The sequence below is a fragment of the Neolamprologus brichardi genome, chromosome 3 (genome assembly GCF_056152115.1).
Source record: "Neolamprologus brichardi isolate AB-2024 chromosome 3, ASM5615211v1, whole genome shotgun sequence".
NCBI classification, from domain to species: Eukaryota; Metazoa; Chordata; class Actinopteri; order Cichliformes; family Cichlidae; genus Neolamprologus; species Neolamprologus brichardi.
This window is the reverse complement of record NC_142106.1, coordinates 31791751-31814282: the sequence shown is the minus strand read 5'-3', so window position 1 is coordinate 31814282 and position 22532 is coordinate 31791751. Positions and strand designations below refer to the sequence as shown.

Sequence of the window (22532 nt, the reverse complement as noted above, 5' to 3'; positions counted from 1 at the left end):
GCCATCTTAAATTGGAGTCCCTGTTGTGTTTCTGACCATTGTCCTCCTCTGTAACCCGAGTGCTCTTGAGCTACAGGGCATGAAGTGATGGTCCAATACTCTCCTTCAAGATTGTTTGGTAGAGAGCAGAATTCATAGTTCCAACAATTACAGCAAAGCAGCCCCAGACCATCACACTACCATCACCATGTTTGACTGCTGGTATGAAATGCTGTATTAGTTTAGGTCTGCTCAAACAGGACTCCAACCCTTCAAAAAGTTAGGTCAGTATTATTTTTTCCCTTGAACTCTCCCATGGATGTCATTTTTGCCCAGTCTCTCTCATATTGTTGAATCATAAACTCAGAAATCAGTAAAAGGGGCAAATACGTTTTCTTTAATATAATAAAGATGCTGTTGGTTGATTAACCATTGTGAAGTAACCCCTGTGGGTTAAAAGTTCAGCTAATACTGAACTAGATGAGGTTTGTTTTCAGTGAAGATTTGAATCATACTGGAGGGACAGAGGACCTGACCTTAGTTGAGGCGAGGTAGGTCCAGAATTTCCAGGAAGGCCTCTTTATTTATTCTCTGTCATCTGATCAGGATATTTGGTTTTGATAGATTTGTTTTATGCCAAAGGGCATCTTCTTGAGCCAATGTGTAAATCTTCCAGGTCAAAAGAACGATTCTGTTTGTGGTCACCGTTCCTGGGTACAGAGCAATCGCATGGCGAATGAAAACAGGTTTGTGGTTGAACCTGATGTATTTGGACTGTTTTTGAGAGCCATTCAACAGCTGCAGTCCAAAGGTTGCATAATGTCAGGAAAAACCAAAACAAACCAAAAAAACCCAGATGTGCTTAAACTCAGAAAACATTGGTTCAGTTTAGTTTAAGTATTAAAGTGTACACATCACCTTGCTGATAAATGACACTAATATTCACCTTTAATTCTCATATTAACATTTAAGAGACCGAATTAATAGTTACAGATTTTAATAAAAGTTTGAGACTGTTCATTTCCTGGTAAATGAGTAAACTTACAAATCGAGCAGGTGATCAAATAATTATTTCATTTAGAGTAAGGCTGAACTTGATAACTAACAGAACAAACACTCTGGGTCATTTAACATATTTTAACTTGTTGTTACACACTTGTAAACCAAATAACCAACTTATCAGAAATGGATACTAATAAATGTATATCTTCTACTTCAATCACACACACTGGCTTATGTTTCATGTCTCTGTGCCTGGCAGGAAATACTTAGTCACTCGTTGAGTGACTCATCGGCCCTCTTGGGGTTCGACTTGTTTCCACCCCCAGCGTCGACAGTATGGCCGTCTGCAGATGGGCAGCAATGCTCAATTAAGAAACATGCTGCATGTCAAAAACACTGCATGTCAGCACCCTTTTTGGACTCAAACGCTATAAAAAAATACACAGAACATCCAAATAGTCGTTTAGTTGTAACAACAGTCTTTTATTTGGCCATACATTAGATTTCAATCATTCGTTCAGGATTTAATATACACGATATATACATAAGCAAATAAAAGACGTCAGCGTCCTCGTCTTGCAGTAAAGGTTGGCAGTGCAATCTTGGCCTTTTTAACAGTGTCACTGGGTTCCTTTCATCTTCTCCCACTCACACGTGCACCCACGCAGACGGCGTCGGTCGGTTCGGAGCCGTTTGATCCTGCTGCTCAAGTTCGGTCCAGTTCAGCCTCTCTCCTCTGTTCATCTGCGCCAATACTGAAAAGGGAAAGAACAAAGTGAGCTTAAAGTCAGCAGTTTGAACGCTGAACAACAGAAAAGGTGGGTCTCATCTTGGTGGAGGTATGGGAAGAAAGGTAAACTTATGCTATCAGCTATTTAGCTTCTGCATTTTGAATTATTTACACCTACCTGTGCAAATTTGTGTATCTGCTCGACGACAGCAGCGAACAAAGCTCCGACGCTCTCATCAATCAGACTCTGCATGTAGTGAACCGCCTCCTCGTCCGACAGGTCCAGTCTGAACTTATCCTGCACCTGGAGCCACATAAATATCCATGCATTAACCCTTTATTCATCATTGTATTATTTTAGGGTCTTTACATTACAATGTAAAGCACCTCGAGGGAACTGTTGTGGTGATTTGGTGTTATAGAAATAAAACTGAACTGAATTACCACAGGACCATTTTACAAGTGCGCTTTAAAAGACCTTAACTCCGTTTGTAGTAGAGACAAAATTCAAATGCAGAGAACAGAAGACTAGCTTTACGGGCATATTCATATTATATCACTGTAGCACAAAGCATTCACCTCCACCTGGATTTTACCAGGTGCTCTTCACATTACTTTAACTCCCCAACCATTTTGAGCTAGAGGGAAAATTCAAATGGTTCCTGAACGAAGATAGTTATTTTATCATTTTAACCTCCTAGGACCTGGCGTCCACATATGTGGACATCACATTTTGGGTTATTTAGACCAAAATACTCAATTTTGCTCTACAAGGGCCTGATATCTACTTACGAGGACATTATACTGCTACTGTTCTATCCAAATTTTAAACGAATATCCTCATATGTGGCTCTTATTTTTCTTAGAAACAAAAATTAGGCCAAATATTTTTTTTAACATTCATCAGGTCCCAATCAGCCCAAATATCAAAGAGAAACTAAAAATGCATAATGTGGAGAAGTTCGGGTCTTAGGAGGTTAAAACCAAAATTACAAAATGACTCATCTGTGTGATATTTGGGTCCCAAAGGTTTAAGTAATGTGAACTTTAAGGGTTAACCAGACATTTCTTGGTTACAGATAATGGGATGCTCCACAGGATGACACTGTAATCTTAATCACAGGTTCATGGCAGTGCAGTAACAGCTCTTTGACTCAGTTTGTCTCAAATTTACTTAAACTTTACTGAACAATATTCATTAAATAAAGCATGATTTGTTTCATGTCTTCTTAATCTCCCTCAGGAAAACAAGACTTTCTGTAGGAGGCTACAAATACAACCGATCTGATCTCCCCAGTACCCTTAATGAGTAAAGGGTAAAGAGCTAAAGCTACCAACCACCTTACCTTCTTAACAGTTTTGTCAGGCTCAAGAGCAATGTCAGGAATATTGGCATCCACCATGAGAGAGAACAGGTTCAGGATCAGGTTGGAGTACCTGAGGAAGTGGAAGACGAGGAGCATATTGCACATTAGCTACAGTGGTGTCCATTAAAAACTGACAATGCTTTCCTTGTATTACATGTTTGCAGTTTTTCTTGAAAGTAGCTTTTCAAGCTTTAAGGTTGCAAGTAAAAGTAAAATATAACTCCCAAGGATGATTAATCAAAGACAATATTTGATAAACTTCACATCAAAGTGTTTTTTTCAATCACAGCAATGATCATCGTCATTAAACGTCTTTCTCAGACAAATTTAAAGACTTTTCAAGCTGCAATACAGTTTAGATTTTTTGCTTTTTAAAAGTTAAAACCAGTCTGATGATGGATTAGTCCTGTTTAATATCCCTTTAATCCACTGATTAAATAAACTCACTTAAAACCATGTTGGTATGTTTGTGTTGTTACTGTCCATATTCACAGTTTGCTTGGCTCAGAATCATCGTTTTGCTTTTATGTGTTTGCGTGTACCTCCTAAGATGAAGAAAGGCGGTGTAGCACTGCTTCCTGAACTCCTGGTACTGTTCGCTCTGCATGCCTCCCATACCCTCCACCATCTCTTTGCTCAGCTTCATGGGCGGAGGCAGAGGTTTGGGGTCTCGGCCAAGGATGTAGCCGAAGTCGATGTGGAAGAGCTTCCCTGGATGGAGAAAGGTGAGAATTAAAAAAACTTCATGAAATCCTCCAGCGTGGAACTACAGAAGCTTCTTAACTCAAATTTCTGAGAAAATAATGTGAATTTTCAAGTCAGAAATTTGAGATATTAACTTCCAATGTCAACTTAGGTCTACCAATCCAGAATAAAATGTTTTTTCCCAATTGACAGAAACGAGCTTTCCTTCTCCTCTGATTTCTAAGAAAAACAGATACATCTACTGGGGCGCTTGCATGGTTGTCCTTTAAGTCCAGTTGTTTTAAGCTTTGATACAGTGCCACTGGATAATAATCTAACAAATAAGCCCTGTAAACATATAGAAGTCACACAGCTACCTAAAGCTACATTAGAGATGACACACAGGCTTGATGTTAGTAAGTTAGTGTGTCTGAATACGAGTGTGTTTGCCTCACCGGTCTTTGTCAGCAGCAGGTTGTCCAGGTGTCTGTCTCCCACTCCCAGGATGTACGTGATAACACAGTAACCAGCTGGGAAATAACGAGAGGCACATTGATCAGATATTCAATCGGCTCCTCCAGCACACCAACTAAATAGCACCGATCTGTTTTGAGCGCCTCACCGCAGCTCTTGACGTAGGTATCCATCACCTCTGAGCTGATGCCGTACGGCCCTTTTTCACTTGGCGCGTGCTTCCTAAAGAAGCTCTGTCAACACAGGATTAAAATAAGCACTTAAATCAAAGCAGCACCCTGATGCGCCGTGTCTCTGACAAACTCTGCTCACCTGGATGTTGCCTTCAGTAGCCAGAACTTCAGCGACAGGAACCGACTGGACAAACTGCATAAAACCTAAGCACGCAACACGTTTTCTGCATTAGGCTGAACATCTTTAATACTTTGAAATCATAACAGCTTAAAACGCTGCTGCTGAGTTACTTCATTCTTCTTACCGTGCTTGGTGCTTGTGGCCAGAACTTTATAGGGTGTCAGCTTCAGGTCCAAATTCTCTTTTCTTAACAGCTTTAAGACAGAAAAAAATGATGATACACACTGACACAGACTCCTGACTCATGAAGATAATCTTGAACTTTGTCTCTCGTCAGTGATGAGCTTATTTTTTTTTAAGCAAAAAACATCATCTTCAACATCCTGGGGGCATTCCCGTCTGTTAACGAGCACTTCTTACTTTGTCCATGAGTGAGATGATCTGCAGGATGAGCTGATCTTGTCTCAGGTCGTCTCCGTGTTTGAAGATGACTGGATATGTGGCTCCATCTTCAGCCTTGAAGATCAGTTTGGCGGGCATCAGAGCACTCTGACACACAAACGCACAGAGAAAAGCCTTTTATTTTTGCATAGATACTGCTCGTAATCAGGACAATCTGCACCAAAGCAAACTGCACTGAAATCAAAGGCGGACATTCAAGCCTCTGCCTTTGTAACAGCACCACTGACAACTGAAGGGATATAACACAGTGGTCAGGGGATCACATCAAGTACAAGTAAATTAGTACCTGATAGTGAAATAAACATGAAAGCACCCCTGTTTTTCTAATGTGCATCAAACACACTGCTAGTAAGAGAAAAGACAGTCTATTTTCTCTTAAGTGCCTGCAGAGGCTCTGTGTGTGAGATCTGATGCTATGGAGCAAATGAACGATGAAGTGAGCAAATTTGCACTTTTGATGAGTAATGACCACACCCGCGGTTACATTTACAAACTGTCTGAAGGCTGTAGCTGAGATGCTGTTTAGCAACACCTGCAGTCTCACAACGGAGAGACTGGGGAGCACTTTGTTGAGCTGAGCTACTTTAATCTGATAAATGTGTTTGTTTTAACTACATTTAGTAAGAAATTTCTTTTAAAATAACCATTCAAAGTAATGAAAAGTGCATGAGAGAGGTAAAAATGAGACAGTAGCAAGAGTTAACGAGGTTAACTGGGTGGTGGTGAGACCTGCTGTGATGTATGGTTTGGAGATGGTGGCACTGACAGAAAGACAGGACAGCTCAGGCTGAGTAGTTTGGAGACAAAGTTAGAGAGGCAAGACAAGGACATGGAAAGAGTTGATGTGATAGAGAAGGATGCTAGAGATACGGTGGATTTGCCACTGTGGACACCCCTAAAGGGAGCAGCTAAAAGAAGAAGAAGAAAGTTTTTGACTTTGAACTAAATTTAAATTTGAGAAATCCTACTTCACACTTATATTTGATTTTCTGTATCAAAATCAGGCTTCCAGCTACATACACAGATAGTGTAAAGTTAAGGCGAAACAAGAGTGTCCCATGCCACGACAAAAAAAATGCCTTTTTGGTCGTGACAGCGAAAGGATGAGGTGAAGGCTTCTGTACCTTGAAGAGTGTGGCTGTCTCTGGGATGATGCCTTTGATCCTGATTTGAGGCTCCAGAGGAAGCGGAATCGCCTCGATCTCTGACAGGTTCACCTTCTCGTTGTCAGCCAGCAGGGCCTGAAGTCGCTCTGTCTGCAGACACACATGAAGGTTTGCTGACATTTACACAAGTAAGCAGGATCAGTGGCTGTATCCCAATTCAGGGTCTGCAGCCTTAAAGGCCGCATTTTAAGGCCGATTACGTCACAGTGGCGCGCCGAAGGCTGTCCCAATTTGAAGGCTGCTTGAAATGCGGCCCTCAAATGCGTCCTTCATTTCCCTGAATTTTAAGGACGTGGCGGTGTAGACTTCGTGGCCCAACATATCCCAGAATGCATAGCGCAGCGGTGGGTGTGGATAATTTTGCCGAAAAAAAAAACGGCGGATGAGGGGCGCCCGAAGAGTAAACTTTAAGTAAGTACTGACTATTATGTCACTTATTTATGTGCAAATGTTCAATAACGAAGAACATTAAAACATTACTGTTGGCCACATGTCGGCAAAGTTATGTGACATTAGTGACGTTTGTACTAACTTGGTTTTAAAGCCTTCACTTTAAAATATACGCCGTTCATTAGCTGAGCTTAATCCTACAGAGAATGATCAAAGCTCATGTAGAAACAAACAAACAAATGAACAAAAGATTTTCTCCTTCATTTCTGTCAAACAAAGCTGTATGAAATGTTTCCAGCTGTTAGCATCATGGTTGCTACGCAACCTGGGCAGCTCAACGGAGGCTAGACCGTCCCATTTCACAAGCCTCGCACTTCTGGCCTTAGCGGTCTTTAAGTACGCGGCCCTTGAGGACCGTTGCGGCTGCGTACTTTAAGGCTGCAGACCCTGAATTGGGATACAGCCAGTGTCACCAGGCCCACACACCGAAGTCAATTAAGTGTTTGTACGTGTGAATAAGGAGTGCTTTTATTAAAAGGACAGCGTACTACTGCGTATTAAAACAGGATAAATACAAACACTTCTCATAAATAAACCATGTTCTGGAAAAATTTGTTGATTTACTCAGATATAAAAAACATGGGAGCCTACACAGGTGTTTTTTTTTTTAAAGCACATTTAACACCGAAGCTGTTTTGAATATTTTTGCTACCTTCTTCTTGCGGTTTCCGCTCTCCCGTTGGACAGCCTTCATCAGCTGCACCAGTCTGTCTACAAACGTCTGCTGGGCAGCCAAGAGCGACCGCATCACCCTCACGGTCTTATCACCCTGGAGAAAAGAAAAAGTGTGAGCACACAGCAGTGGAGACACACACACACAGTCCGTTATAAAGCTTTGCTACATATTACATCAGTCAGCCACTTTTATTGTACAGGCTTGTCAGACCGGGGCAAATTTGGAACAATCCAGAATTTTAAAAATGACCCATTTACACTCAACTCAAAACTCTTTTTCTTCACAATATCCTTAAATCTCATCTAATAATATAAGTCCAACAAAGGAAAATACACTGAGACTTATTTTTATAACATTATGATCCAACTACGACACAGCTGGCAGCGTTATTTTGGGTATGCTCTTTGATAAATGAAAGCAGAAAGTGATTAAAACAAGACACCTTATTGGTAAAAGCATTGGGATGCAAATAGATTTTTACAGAGTAGCAGGGTGACATGATATATAACACTAACTCACACTCGATGAGACATCAGCTAACTTTGCCAAAGTAAGTTAAAAATCTGACCTTAAGCAAAGCCTGACTGAACCTCCTCATGACGTTCAGGTACATCTCGTGGGTCTTTGGATCTCTCTGCTGTGTGTCCTGATCTTCACACTCCACAATCACATACCTGAGGAAGAAACGTGGATTTATACACACATTTTTATGACTAACTTCTTTTTGTCCAGGCAGAAAACAAAAAGCACTGTAAAGAGGACTCACCAGTACAAATAGTTGGCAAGCGTAGAGTTCTTGCAAGCACGAGAGATCAGGAACGTGCAAAGGTCTTGCTGCAAAGATGTGAGGACACAATGCTGTGTTACGAACAACTGATAGGACAACAAGACAGAGCAACGCACTGTCCACAGGTCCTTTATGGGGATTTTTATTTGCTCACCTCTAGATTCTCACTGTCAGCTCCCTCCTTTCCCTTCTGTGGCGTAGTGGATGATCCAGATGAGCCAGAAAGAATTTGGGAACTGCAAAGCATGTGACAGTTTTACACATCAACTTAAAAGGATCGTGTATACGTTACTGACAGCTAAAGATATTCTTTTTAAAATGTGTGCGTTGTTCATTCTTATTTCATTCTACGTGTAAGTCAGCATTGTGGCAGATCTGCAGCTGTCTGGATCCAGCTGCAGATCTGCCAGTAAAATCATAACATTCAATGAGTTCATCGCGGTTTCTGAAAGAGAAATAATCAGATCCTGCACATCGGCTGATGCTCTCTCAGCTGGGGAACATTTGGGGGTAAATTTAGACCCAGAAAGTGAACAAAAAAAACCACACACATACTTGAGTCATCTCAAAGCCACTTTTAGACATTTTCAGTTTCAGAGCCAGAAGAGAAGCTAATGCGACCAGCGGTGTTGACTCATTTATTAACCAGAGTGGCTTTAAAGTACTGACCTGTCCAATGCAGCGTCATCTGAAAGTCCCTGGCTATCTCTCTTGCTGCCTGGATCTAAACCACCCTGAATATCACTGAAGTTCTCATACTTGAGCGCCTGCACCAGCTGAAGCAGGTACATCAGCAGGTCCTAGAGAGGAGAGACAGGAATTATCATTATGATTTCAATGTAATTGATTTAATGCTCCTGGTTAAGCTTGATTTAGAGTCCTGCATTCCCCGTCGAGCCTATGGTGTAGCGATAGGGGTTGTTGGTGGCTTTTATACTTCTGGTTGCATTGCTCTGCCATTACAGAGGAAGTGGAGCTGATCGTGTTGGAAAGTTTCATACAACACATGAACAAATAACAGTCAGACTTTGAGTAATTGAAAGAAAGAATAAAATGGAAAAACATATTTGTATTCAAGTCTTTTAAAGGTTTTTCCACCCACACACGACCTGTCCTCCTACCTCATCGTCAGCCTGCTGCAGCCGAGCCACCGCATAGCGTCTCACTGTGGGGTTGGTGAAATGGGATGACAGCAGCTCCAGAGAGTCCTCCACATCCATGGGCTTCCACTTTCCCAGCAACTCCAGAGCCTGCTTGGCCTCCTGGGGCAGATCCCAGTTCACACACTTGAGGAACTTTGTCAGGGCCTGCAGTCAGAGGAGGAGGAATCATTGAACATGTATACAGACGTAGCAGCAGCAGTCGCTGGGGGAGGAATAGTTGGAAGTTACACATAGTAATGTACACTTGGTTGTAACGGGGAAGACACCAGCAGCACACCTTTTCCTGTGTGGTGAGGTAGTATCTGAACTTCCACACCAGGTCCTGCTCTTCAGAGCTCAGCTGCTTGGTTGGAGGGTAGCTAACGATGATCTGTTCATGCAAACAAACAATTTTAGATTAAAGCAAGCAAAGTTATTATAGAAACATAATTGTTCTAACGATTCTTTCATTTTTTTTCACTGATCTTTTGTGATGTCTACACTCAAAAGCATCCGTCTTCTTTTAGCAACAGTCTATAAACATAACACAGAACAGTTTCCAGTTCAGTACATTTTAAATGGGTTTCTGGATCGTGTTCACATATGGATTCTTTTTCTTATGATAGAGCTTTATCCTGCATTTGTGGATGCTGACAGAGAACTGTGTTCACAGACAGTGATTTATGGAAGTGTTCATGAGCCCATGCATTGATTTCCATGACAGAATCATGTTTTTTCCTTGAAGGCTATAAGATCACAGTCATACAATACTGATTTTTGTCCCTTGCACACAGAGATTTCTCCATATACTCTGAATCTTTTGATATCATGTGCTGTAAATGATAAGATTTAATGCTTTCTTTGTTCTATAGTAAATAAACTATAGGTTTGTGCGATTTACCAATCATTGCATCTTATTTTCATTTATGTTTTACACAGCGTCATAGCTTTTTTGTAGTTCTAAAACTTGAGTAGCTGCTAGCTACTCACATTGAGCTGGTCACGTGTGGCAGCATTAGGCTTCAGGTCATGATCTGAGGGCCCACTGCGAAGGCTACGAGCCAGTTTGTGATGCTTGCTCTCTACCAGGTTTTCCTGTGAAGAAGGAAAAGAAAAGCCAAAGTTACAGCATGTGAATGAAATACAAGATGTGTGAGCAAACTAGCACACAACATTTATATTTCTTCAACATCATGAAATCATTTTCTCACCATCCCCATCTGTGGGTCGGGAACTTTGACAATGTCGCAGCTGGTAAGAACTGGTGATGCATCGTCTCCATCCTTAATGGCGACAAAGGAGAACAGACCAATCAGCCGACACCGTTCCAACACGTGGTATCTACCTGCTGTGTGCTGCCACTAATAATCAGGAAATTACCTTTTCATAATAGACGATGCTGTACTCCTTGTCATTTGATTTGACACGAGGAAACTCCACCATGAGGTACATAAAGTTGGAGCTGCGCTTCTCACTCTGCAGAAAGACAATTTCACATTTTTCAATTTGAAAAATGTAAATAAGCGTAAATTGAACCGCAAATACAGTTGATGATTCAATTCCTCCTAAATAAGCCTTCATATCCTTCTGAGACTAATCTTCACATAGTACATCTTATTGATGCTTTCTCGACTCGACTGCAGAGTCGGCCTGTGCAACCAGAATCGAGCTTAACAAACTCACTTCATTGATCATCTCAATCTCTCTGAAGGTCAGCCGGTCCAGCCAGTCCACCTTCACCATGTGGCCCTGCCGATGAGCCTTTGTCAGCTGGATGGAGAGATGGGAAGGTTTGCAGAGAAATGAGCGCATAATTTTAGCAAAATCAAAAGAGAAAAATACAGAAACGGCCGTTCTGTTGAACTGATCACAGCATGGCGGCTGGTGTGCAAACAGCCCGACCGATCATGCACAGTGCCAGCGGCCAATCCAGCATCTCCGCACACTCAGCAGCCAGTCCACTCATCAGTTAGTGAGTGTGGGTGTTGGGAATGTAAGCACACACTTGGCCACGAACAGGAAGCCCACAACTCAGCTGCGTAGAATAAATACTCACTCTTTAAAACAACATATGAACTGGTAGCAGCCTGAACACAACCTCTAATATACTTAAGCCAGCTGCATTTATGATGAATAATAATAATAAAAAAACATGGGGAATCAGTGTGGTTGTTTTAGGAAACAAAATTTAAAAATAAAATGAGCTAACGTGGAAATAAAGTGTACTCCCTGATAACCTCCTCTAAGTATCCCATAAAGCTACAACGAGTCAAGGAACATAATTGTGTGTCCACATAAATATGAAATCCATGCACACACATGAAAACGCACCAACATGTGAAATATGGAGGACTGAAAGTGCCAAAATCAAAAATAGAGTAAAATAAAAAACTGATAAACAAATCAATATGTACTCTATTTCCTATTTCTTACCTTTGTAACAATTCACTTGTTTATTTACTTTCACATCATTTTCTAATTTATTTTTTTTAAAAAGTACTGTATTATATTATTTAGGTATTATATGTCCTTAATGTGTTTCCCATACGTATTTCTTTTATTTTGGCATTTCTTTATACTTCATTATGCACATAAATAGGCTTTATTATTGTCATTTTAAGTGTGTAGTTGGCTCATGATAGAAAGGTTAGCCTCCAGTCCGGTATGGTGACTCTGTAATACAGTTATGTCAAAAAGAAGGTTTTCACAAAATACTGACATACTTGACTATTATATTATTTTATATATTTATTATTTTGCCTAAGCATTTCTTTAAATATTTAGTAAATAACATTCATATTTGAACGCTATTTGAATTAAGTGTTTATTAATGTATCTCAAGTCATTCATTTCTTAATTTTGGCAGTTTTAATCCTCCATAACAAGCAGAAAACTGATGTGTGTAATGCTTTAAATAACACAGCCATACATCTTCACAGACAAAAAAAAAGTTTTCACACCAAAACCTGGATCAAAATGTATTTGTAAACACACTGAACAGATTTATGCTGTTTACAGGTTTCCCACATAGAACAGTGCAAAGTGAACAGAGGTCTGACACGAGGAGGAAGCGAGTACTTAATGTCCCTGCCACAGTTTGAATTGTCCTGATGTGGTAACCATCATTTTCTGTGTTATACAAATGGAAATCTATTTGCAGATACATTTTGGCCATGGCCTTGTTCATACATATACAGTACACACACATAATCTGCATTGCCAACACTAACTCCTGCAGTGGTACTCACATCACTGAGTACCTCCAGGTCAGGGCCCTGGAACAGATGATGGTTTAGACAGTGCTTTGCATTGGATGGTTTCTTTTTATCCAACGTTTCCTGTTCACCTTTGACTCTACTTCATTGCCCAATCCTTTCCTTTCAGTCCTTTAGTCACTCATCCTCATCATCACCCTCCTCTTTCCTATCCACACACATGTATACAATACTATACCTTGGCGAGCCTGCCCATCTGGTCCTCTGCCAGGCTGCTGCTGGTGCGTCCCGGTGTGGTTGTGGGCTCTCCTCCATCCCCTTCCACGCCTGGCCAAACCTTCAGGTCATGCATCCCTTGCCGGAACATGCTAGAGCAGGACGGGAGGAGGGGATTTAAACTCACGCACACTACTACATACTCAGACCTTTAAACACTGATTTCAGTGCGGCAGCTTTTGGAGACCACAGCAGACCAAAGGACAAGGCAAAATGTCAAGGTTCACCTGTATTCACAACTACACAACATAGCCTCACTGTCACCTGCCATGTTATCACTTCTTCTTTTCAGACTGAGCTTCTGGTGGCCCAAAAGTGCAATACATGGGCCTAGCATGACACTAGATTTTGCTTCCATTGATGTTTCTCCTCTGTCATTCCTTCTCCATACTTTTCTCTTCTATCATCTTGTTACAAGTTAATCTTCACTTCATCAGTCAAAGGTAGATGCACCGAAGTTCTGTTTTTCTCAGAACTGCGTCGGCTCTCTTAAACGTTTTCTGGTAAAGTGTAATCTGACCTCCTTGTGTAACCAGTGGTTTGCACCTCGTTCTAAACTCTATATTTAGATTCATGGAGGCGTCTCTTGATTGTAGACTTTGACAGTGGCTGACGACCGCCTGTGCTACCCCTCAGCCTCCTAGTAGACACACCTATGGTATACATTTAAAATTCTGATTTTTATAAAAGTTGACCTCTGACTTTGACGTGCACCTATGGTATCAGATTAAAACTCCTCCTTGAAGTATCGCATTCACGAGACTTTCAGAAAACTTGACCTCTGAACTTGACATTCAAAGTCATTCGAGATTTTTGGTAGATGCACCTCAGGTATCAACTTCAAAATCCTACATGGCCTCGTTCTCAAGCTATCACATTCATAAACTTGAGTGTCCATGCTGTCTCTTGAAATAAAAGCTGAAAGTCTGCACTTCAATCACTTCTTACTGTGTTTGATTTAAAATTCCCTGCAGGGGAGTACATTAGTAAAAGTACATAAAACATGTGGACCTATCTGTGTGTTGTAATAATAGGGAAATGTCATTAAAAAATTGCAAGGCAAACCTAGACTTTTCTCTCACCAGCGTGCCTTGACACAGCACCTGGAAACCACTGCCAAAAGTAACAGAGCAAGGACACACTTACCCATATTTGCCAAACAGAGTCACAGTGGTTCCACCGACTGGAACGGCTCTGCCGGGCCCATAAATGTCCCACACTGTGAGAGCAACCTGGGCACTTTGGGGAAGGTCGGGGTACTTGACTGGCAACCGCAGCCACTCATTCCAGCTGCACCGGAAAACAGGATAAACAGAGAAAATAAAATGCACATGTAGAAGTGAGTAGCTGATGGCCATTTTGCTACAGAACATTGAAAAAAATTCCTTTGCTTGACTTTTACAACCTCATAATCAGTGCATTACATCATATTATAATAACACTAAAAACCAGCATGGTTCTTACTTCCAGCGTGTGCTGAATGCTTTGTACGAGGTGCGAACAGGAAGGGCCAGAGGCTTTCCTTCAGCAAACACCTGACAGGTTACATAGAGGTCCGAGCAGTTCTCCTGGTAGAGCCCAGAGAAGCGCAGCATCGGGTCTTCGAGCAGCGCTTTGTAGCTCTTCTGCTCTCGCTTTCCTTCTAAACTGCCTCTGAAAGAGGGGAGAAGAAAAGGTCAGAGTGTGGAGCTGCAGTCTGATCGTTTGCTGATGTTATCAAGAGTGCTCCAACTTGTCTAGCTTCTCTTCTCACAAGTAAGTCAATATTTCTTTTGTGTTTCCTACAAAACAGATTTTCAAAGCCTGCCAAGTCAAAATATCCCCCCAACAATGCTGCAAACCTTTATTTAATTCACCTTTTTTGCTCTTCGTGTAAAGAAAACCCTCCAAGTATGGAGTGCAAATACTGTATTTAGTCAAGATACCATGAAAAAAAAAAGATATTTGCTGTTACTGAGAATTTCAATACTGCAGCACTAGCTCCCCCACCAGCAAAGAGGTTTCTGGCCTTCAATAAAAGGGAATATACCCCGGCCATGATTTATAACATGCTCAAAGTACATTTGTGTTTAAACAAATGGCCAGAAAAAACAGGAAGATACACAGACTGCTGTTAAATAAAGTAACACACTCCTATCATTCTATAAAACTCTACAATAACTCTTACCTGTCAGGTATAAGAGTCCACACACATATTTCTGCATTATAGCTTATTGCAGCTGTTTCTTAGACTCATGAGGGGCATATTATTTATGAATGCATTGCAATAATCTTGCATTATCTCAGTCTTACTAGTAGTACAGTCGACTGTACTATTTTTATTCATTATCCTGCTGCTGCTACACAATAAATCCCTTTGTAGGGGATAAACAATAAATGATCTGTTTATCTTGCAGGTGTAATCAACCCATTTGGAGGCAGAAAACTCCAGTGAAAATCTGACCATTATTAATTTTAACTATTAATAATAATACGATCATAATGCAATAATAAAACTCATGAGCTGCACACAGGATTTAAATATAGGACACACTGAGCTCAGATAATAAGAGTTTAGCTCAGGGGGGCATATGCTACCTGAGTCATGATGGTAACATTAAGCAACCGACTGGCCTAACAGTGCTTCTGTCTCTCCTCCCACCCCAAAAAGGACAATAAACACAATACAACACTGTAATTCATCAGAACGACGTAAAGCAGAACCAGTGTTTCTAACACACGTGGACTGAGTCTTAAAGAAAAGAAGAAGGCTTGTCTCTTCCTTTTATGTAGGTACAAATGTAATGTAATTACGCTTTCATATAACCTAAAATTACTGCAAATGCATGATAATCTTACATTTGCACATAAAGTAAGAGAAGAACAGCAAATCGTTTCAGTTTGCTGTGATGAACGCGTTCACATAACTCTGGGGCTTGTGATGGCAGTCTGCTGTCTCCTCTTTGGTTTATGTGTGAGCGACAAACAATGTGTTGGACAAACTTCAAAGTCAGAAAAACGTGTTAACGAGACACAACGCGCGCGCACACACACAAAGGAAAGCATCGCGTGAGGTCACAAGATACAGGAGTTTACGCCGCTTTGACCCAAAGAGACTCAGTGAAAAACTCACATCTTAAGTTGAACATTGATGTCCATATCACAGCTGTAAACATAGTTGAATTTATCAGTGTCCATCTTCCGACGGGGAAACTCTGAATTCCAACCAGAGACCGGATGACTTCAACATGAAATCCCGGACGGTTATAGGAGACTTTGCGAGCGGTTGTGTTTGCGACCAGGCCTCGGATCAGCACCCCGCAGAGCTCAGCTAAAGGTCCCGCCACACGGCTGGAGACGCAGTAGGTCCGGACACGAGTTTAAAAAGATGTTAACTGCCTACATTAACGATAAAGACATAATTCTAACGGCTGTCTCGCCGGGCATGATTTGGTGTTTTTGTTAGCTACCTACACAACACAGCAGCAACCGAAACCTACAGTCAGGCGAGAGCAGTCGAATTGCGATATAGTGACTGAGACGACTGAACGTGGGATCGTCATATCGTGGGGTTGATTAACTGAGTCTGATGCGGAAAAGAAGGAAGTAAAAAAAGAGGCGGAACGTTTATATTAAAGGAGCAGTGCACACGAACTACATTAATAGAACTACACAAATACACTGGGGAAAATATTCACTCACTCATCCAATTCACTGAATACAGGTGTTCTAACCACTTCCATGGACACAGCTGTATAAAATCAAGCTACTAGGCATGCAGACTGCTTTTACAGAAATTTGTGAAAGAATGGGTCGCTCAAAGGGATGCTGAATTCCAGCATGGTACCGTAACAGGATGCCACCTATACAACAAGTACAATCGGGATATAGCCTCACTTGTAAATATTCCAAAGTCAACTGTTAGTGGTATTATAACAAAGTGAAAATGATTGGGAAAAACAGCAACTCAGGCACGAACTGGTAGGCCATGTAAAATCACAGAGCATGGTCAGTGGACACACGGTGCACAGAGGTTTCCAACTTTCTGCAGAGTCAGTCTTACAGACCTCCAAACTTCATGTGGCCTTCAGATTAGCTCAGGAACAACCATAGAGAGCTTCATGGAATGAGTTTCCATGGCCAAGCAGCTGCATCAAAGCCTTACATCGCCAAGCGCAATGCAAAGTGGTGTAAAGCACGCCATCACTGGACTCTAGAGCAGTGGAAATGTGCTCTCTGGAGTAACTAATCACGCTTTGCCGGATGGCAATCTAATAGACGAGTCTGGGTTTGGCCGTTGAAATTTTGGACAATTTCACGCTCCCAACTTTGTGTGAATAGTTTGGGGATGTTCCCTCACGTTCCAATATGACTGCACACCACTGCACAAAGCAAGGTCCATAAAGACATGGATGAGTGAGTTTGGTGTGGATGAACTTGACTGGCCTGCACAGAGTCCTTACCTCAACCAAGCAGAACACCTTTGGGATGAATTAGAGCAGAGACTGTGAGCCAGGCCTTCTTGTCCAACATCAATGTCTGACCTCACAAATGTGCTTCTGGAAGAATGATCAAAAATTCCAATAAACACTCCCAAACCTTGTGGAAAGCCTTCCCAGAAGACTTGAAGGTGATATAGCTACAAAGATTTGAGTGACACTATATTAAACCCAGTGGATTACAAAACGGATGCCACTCAAGTTCATATGCGTCTGAAGGTAGACACGCAAACGCTTTTGGCAAAATATATACAGAAATGTTGCATATGGCACAGAAAAAGCAGAAATATAATTCCAAAATATTTAAAATAAAAGTAGAACTTTAAAGAAAAACAAAATACAATTTTAAAAAATCAACAGTGAAGCTGCAAATCAATTTAAACGTAACATACAAGATGAGCTGGTTTTAAAGCTTTTTTTAACAAGTCGCGCTAAGGGGTCAAATGTACTCTAACTTAAGAGCACACCACCAAATATAAAAATGCTGCACACAAAACATATCATAAGCAGAAGTGGAGGTGTTCAGGAAACCACAGTAACTGAGCCATTAAGTGTTTGACCACTACAGAGCAGGTGACTGAGTGCTGAGGTGCATAGTGGGTAAAAGTCTTCAACTGACTCAATAACTGCAGAGCTCCAAAACTCCTTCCTCTTCTGTGCCTGAGCAGCTCCTGTAGGTGTAATGTGCAGGCGACCCAGCACCTTTATGTTTACCTGATTGATTACAGTTTTCATCTGAAAACCGTTGAGGAAGGGCTACTACTTTATTCCCATCTATTGTCTACTACTACTTTTGTCTATTTCTAATCTGATATTCACTAAAATTTTAAGTATTTAGTGTAAATTTAAGTTTAAAAATTAGAAAAAAGAGACTGATGCATTTTTGATTAATAATTTTTATAGCTTTTTTCTATTTAATCAATACAAACAATCCACTTGTGAAACACTGAGGATGCTAAAGACAAGGATCTCATGCTCTGTGAACTTTTCCCAACCCAATTAAAAAACACTTGTACCCAATTAAGTGCATATCCATGAAGGACGAGAGGTGTGTGACAGGAAAATCTTTTGTTTTCAGAGGTCCTCCCTTTTCATCAGCACTGACGACAACATATTTGTCAGATCAGGGTGTGAACTCTTTGTCAGCATATGGGACCCCATAGGCTCTGAGGAGGTCTCCGCCACCCAGGCTGAACTATGGAAAAACATCTGCATCTAAATACTGACCTCAATCAGGCCTTTACGTAGCCTGACTGACACCTTAACGTGCCGTTAGTCTTCTGCGCTGCCCGACAGAGGCAACTGCGAGTCGGACTGAGTGAAAGAAGAAGCACCCTTGGTCGATCAGGGAGACCTATCAACACTCTTGAACTATAGAGAGAAGGCATGTAAAGCGCCATGTTACAGGGCCCCGGGGGCTCCTGTGAGCGCCATGAGAGGATTTTTCCTATGATCTCGAGCTCAGCCTTCAGATAGTAAACAAGTGGAAGAAGATGAGCTAATGTTTTGTTGGCGTGTGCATTGATACCACACTGCAACACACGCTCAGATGACATATTTAACTTTTGACTTAACGCCATTTTCCTTGGATGAACAATCCATGAAAAAATGCAAAAGAACCGGGCAACAAAGAAATACACCTGTCTGCATTACAGACGTTATGAATATGAAGACACATGTTTCCAGTGACCAACTGTGATAAGAGGAGCAGTTCAAACTTTATCTTTGATTGTTGTTTAGATGATTTGGCATGGACCTTTTTTTCAGTCAAATCTTTTTCTTAAATGTTAGGTTAGTTACAGTGGGGAAATAATTATTTGATCCCCTGCTGAACAGTTTCATATTTTTATGGTAGTTTCATTTTACTGGAGAGAGACGGAATATCAACAAAAATTCCAGAAGAGACACACTCCATAAAAGTTATAAACTGATTTACATGCCATGTATATAAAAGAATTTGAAACAAACTTGATGTTAGCGTCAGCTTGGTCAGTGGTAGATTGAGGTTTGTGCAAAAGAGCAGGAGGCTGAAATAATGAAATCCATCATCATCATTACCCGTTTCCCCTTGGGGGGGCTCTTAATCAAGGTGACTGAGCTCTGTTCCCTATGATGCTCCACATCCTGCTAAGGAAGCAATCAGGAAAAAGTGAAAACAGCCAACATCTACATTAACACACACTCTTTTAATAAACTCTTCAACACAGAATTTAGGTTTAAATGACAAATAATTAGAAATTGTAAGCAGCTGTAACTAAGGTTTTCATTATGATACAGTTAGGATGGCCAGTCTCATACTCTCCCTCCACTTTCCACAAACTATTACTTAATTAATTCTCCCAAAATATCAACTAAACCCAATAAAAAAAATCCCTCCAAAAGAAATGTGTACGTCTTTCTCATTTAGCTTTCAGTATCCATCATTTATTGATACTGAAGCTGGAATTATGCCTTAGGCTCATTAAACTCCTGGTCTCTCAGAGTCTTTTGATTTTTAAACACTCCCCAAACATACTTCCTTCATAGAGCTGGAAATATGTTATCATCCAAAATCCCATGTAAGTGTTTAGATCAGGTTAAAAGAAATCTAAATCTACAAAAGCCCTTGATCTACATTCACATATGTTGTTCCCACATCTGCCAATTCATTCCTTCCCTTTTAATTTAATTACATTTAGACTCCTTTCAGTAGTATTGAATTTCATTTGTATGGTAGCAGTTCACAAAACAGTCACCTGAAAGTGCTTTTTAGATTGGAGTGTAAACACCTCACCACATGAGAGAGAAAATCCCAAGAATCAAAGAATTCCCGAGAAGCAAGCAGTTTGGTGAAAGTGGGAAGGAAAAACTGCCTTATCACAGGAAGAACCATTCAAAAGCAGAACAACCATGGAGAGAGAAGACCGCATTTAACGACACACAGTTGTGGCATATGGACACTATGGACATATGTAGCTGCCAGAGCTGAAAGCACCTCGCAGAATCATGATTATATATTTTAAATTTATATTTCAGTGTCTGTGCATTTGGCACATTTTCTGGGGCTGTGCGGTGATCCTCACAAAAACCAAGAAGGAGGCTGAATGATGATGAATCATGTTTTACATTTCCATTGCCTCTCTCTCCACCTCCTTCTCTCCTTGGACGTAACCTCTCTTTCTCTCTCTCTGCCCTCCATCTCACCTCTCTGCTACCCTTCCCTCTCTTAGTCACCGCGTGGATGTGTCATTGTTTCTAACACTTCGGAGGTTCATGCCTGCTGAAGCGCATCGAGGAGATCTCCAGAGTGCCAAAAGCGTGCCAAGATACAACTTTACCCTCCCCTCTACACAACACCTCCACCTCCTCATTCCCAACGGATGGCACCGCTGACACTCTCCACAGCCAAGTCTGTGGGCCACATGACGGTGCAAGCCACACCTCCACGCCATGGTCATGAACCCTCAAAGCATATAAATGAGGGAAGAAAAGGAGAAGAGGAATCACAAGCTGACCAGACATGATAAAGATGGAGCTCTCCAGGGTTCACTTGTTGCTTGGAGCCGTAGGGTTTCTTCTGTGGACCAGCGGTGGCTCTGCTGCACCCATGGAGTGCCACTTCAGCTCCAGAGGTGAGATCCAATTCTTTATAACCCTTTTTAAAAAAAACCCTAAACATTTACCTTTAAAAAAACGCATCACTTTATAAAAAATGTATTATTTTGAGCTCTTCCCCCCACCATGTGTTCGTCCAGCTCTGTGTGTGTACGAGGGGAGGCACTACTCACTGGGTGAAACCTGGATGGACAACGCTTGCATGCAATGCACCTGTCTGCACCCTGTTGGGGTCGGTTGCTGTGAGACGTGAGTACACAAACAGACGATGTGATTTGGTGTCCAGATGCCAACAGTTTCTAAACCGCATGGTTTAAAGAGACTGATTGACTTTGTTTTCATGGTGGAACAGTAGTTTCACCAGATGTTTTGCTTAAGAATAAAGAAAGTGGCCACAAATGTTGTTAGTCTGCAGGAATCTTGTCTGTGAGGGTTTTTTTTTACTGATATTATTCTAGTGTTACTATTGTAAATCACAGGTGGCTGCACCTTAATTTGCAGATACTTTCAAATATTTTAGGTAATGCTTTAGAAGCCAAATATGGTAATATTTAGTGTTTCTAATTACATTTTTTATAAGCTTCTGTTTTTTTTTTTTCAATAAAAAAAATTACATTTTCATTTGGGCACATAAAAATATTCAGATTTGACAAAGTGTTTCGAGTTTTTTGTGGGTACCCAAAAAATATCCCAGGGCTGTAGCAAGAATGTCACTAACCTGTGCAATCTCTTGACTCAAACACACATATGTATGTACATATCATAGATATGTACATACATATGATATGGATGATATAGATGTGTACATATCTATGTTTTTAGATTCTATTTTTACTCTATACTTTATTTGTTAGAAACTCTTTATTTTTGTATTTCATGAGTACTTAGATTGCTTTCTTTGTACTGAATGGGACCGCATATAATATCGTTGTGCTTTTGGCAAAAATAACAATAAAAATGAGATTCTGATTCTGAAAAAGTTTACATTTTAAAGCGTGAAGTGAGAAGTGCAAGGAAAAGAAGGTTTGACACGCTTTACCTTCCTCTTAATTACTGCCCAGAGTGCATCGGCCGGTGGATTTCCCCGCATGGTGTGAAGTGCAAGTGGAGCCAGTGACCTGCAAAGTGTTTCTAGTCCAGTCAGCTGACCCCCGCCTGCCCTGCTCCCCGGGTGAAGCGAACAAGGACCCGAGCCATGGATCGCTTCAGCTGCAGCAGCATCTCGAAGGCTAGAACGCAGCTAGCACTGAGTAACTCTGCCGCCACTCTGCCTGCCCATGGAGCCGATACTCATTACAGTTAGATATCCATAACCATTACTCATCTTCAGTATATGAATTATTCATGTAGGGAATATGATGCTTAGCAATTTTTAAGCAAATGTGCAGCAATTTACACAAAATAATTTGAAGTCTTAACAGCTGTAGAAAATATAGGTCCCTGCCTGCTTTAGAAGCATTTCAATTTCTGTTTACGCTTATATCAGTTAGCAACTTGTCTAATCCCAGCTGAGCTTCTTATGAAACTCCTTTTAAGTTTACAGGATTTTAAAATGCTAAATAACATCAAACCGTTAAGTGTTTCTTTGTTCAAAGATCCTGATATTAATCCAACTGCTATCTTTAATTAACCCACTGATGACATTCTGTAAATATATAAATGTACTTTAATATAAATGCCTGTTCAGTTTGACCTGTTTGCTGCTGTAACTCATTTAACCTCCAAATAAAAGTGTTGTTTACATGAAGAAATGACA

The 22532-nt window shown here is 41.0% G+C and overlaps 2 protein-coding genes across 2 annotated transcripts; one reads left to right on the top strand and one right to left on the bottom strand.

The window, feature by feature from the left end:
• Window positions 1–1437: 1437 nt before the first annotated feature.
• On the bottom strand, window positions 1438–16205 carry pik3c3 (phosphatidylinositol 3-kinase, catalytic subunit type 3). The gene is made up of 25 exons (XM_087836516.1): window positions 15817–16205; window positions 14169–14357; window positions 13851–13994; window positions 12667–12796; window positions 10897–10983; window positions 10594–10689; window positions 10425–10496; window positions 10204–10308; window positions 9512–9604; window positions 9193–9378; window positions 8741–8871; window positions 8226–8307; window positions 8051–8118; window positions 7853–7958; window positions 7261–7377; window positions 6117–6248; window positions 4951–5079; window positions 4715–4784; window positions 4549–4613; window positions 4385–4469; window positions 4218–4292; window positions 3621–3789; window positions 3058–3148; window positions 1890–2015; window positions 1438–1736 (listed from the first exon to the last, which is right to left on the bottom strand). The coding sequence occupies exons 1-25, from the start codon at window positions 15879–15881 to the stop codon at window positions 1722–1724; spliced, it is 2628 nt and encodes an 875-aa protein (XP_087692642.1). The 5' UTR covers window positions 15882–16205; the 3' UTR covers window positions 1438–1721.
• Window positions 16206–20394: 4189 nt separating this feature from the next.
• On the top strand, window positions 20395–22525 carry msmp1 (microseminoprotein, prostate associated 1). The gene is made up of 3 exons (XM_035914201.2): window positions 20395–20793; window positions 20917–21025; window positions 21838–22525. The coding sequence occupies exons 1-3, from the start codon at window positions 20682–20684 to the stop codon at window positions 22007–22009; spliced, it is 393 nt and encodes a 130-aa protein (XP_035770094.1). The 5' UTR covers window positions 20395–20681; the 3' UTR covers window positions 22010–22525.
• Window positions 22526–22532: the final 7 nt, after the last annotated feature.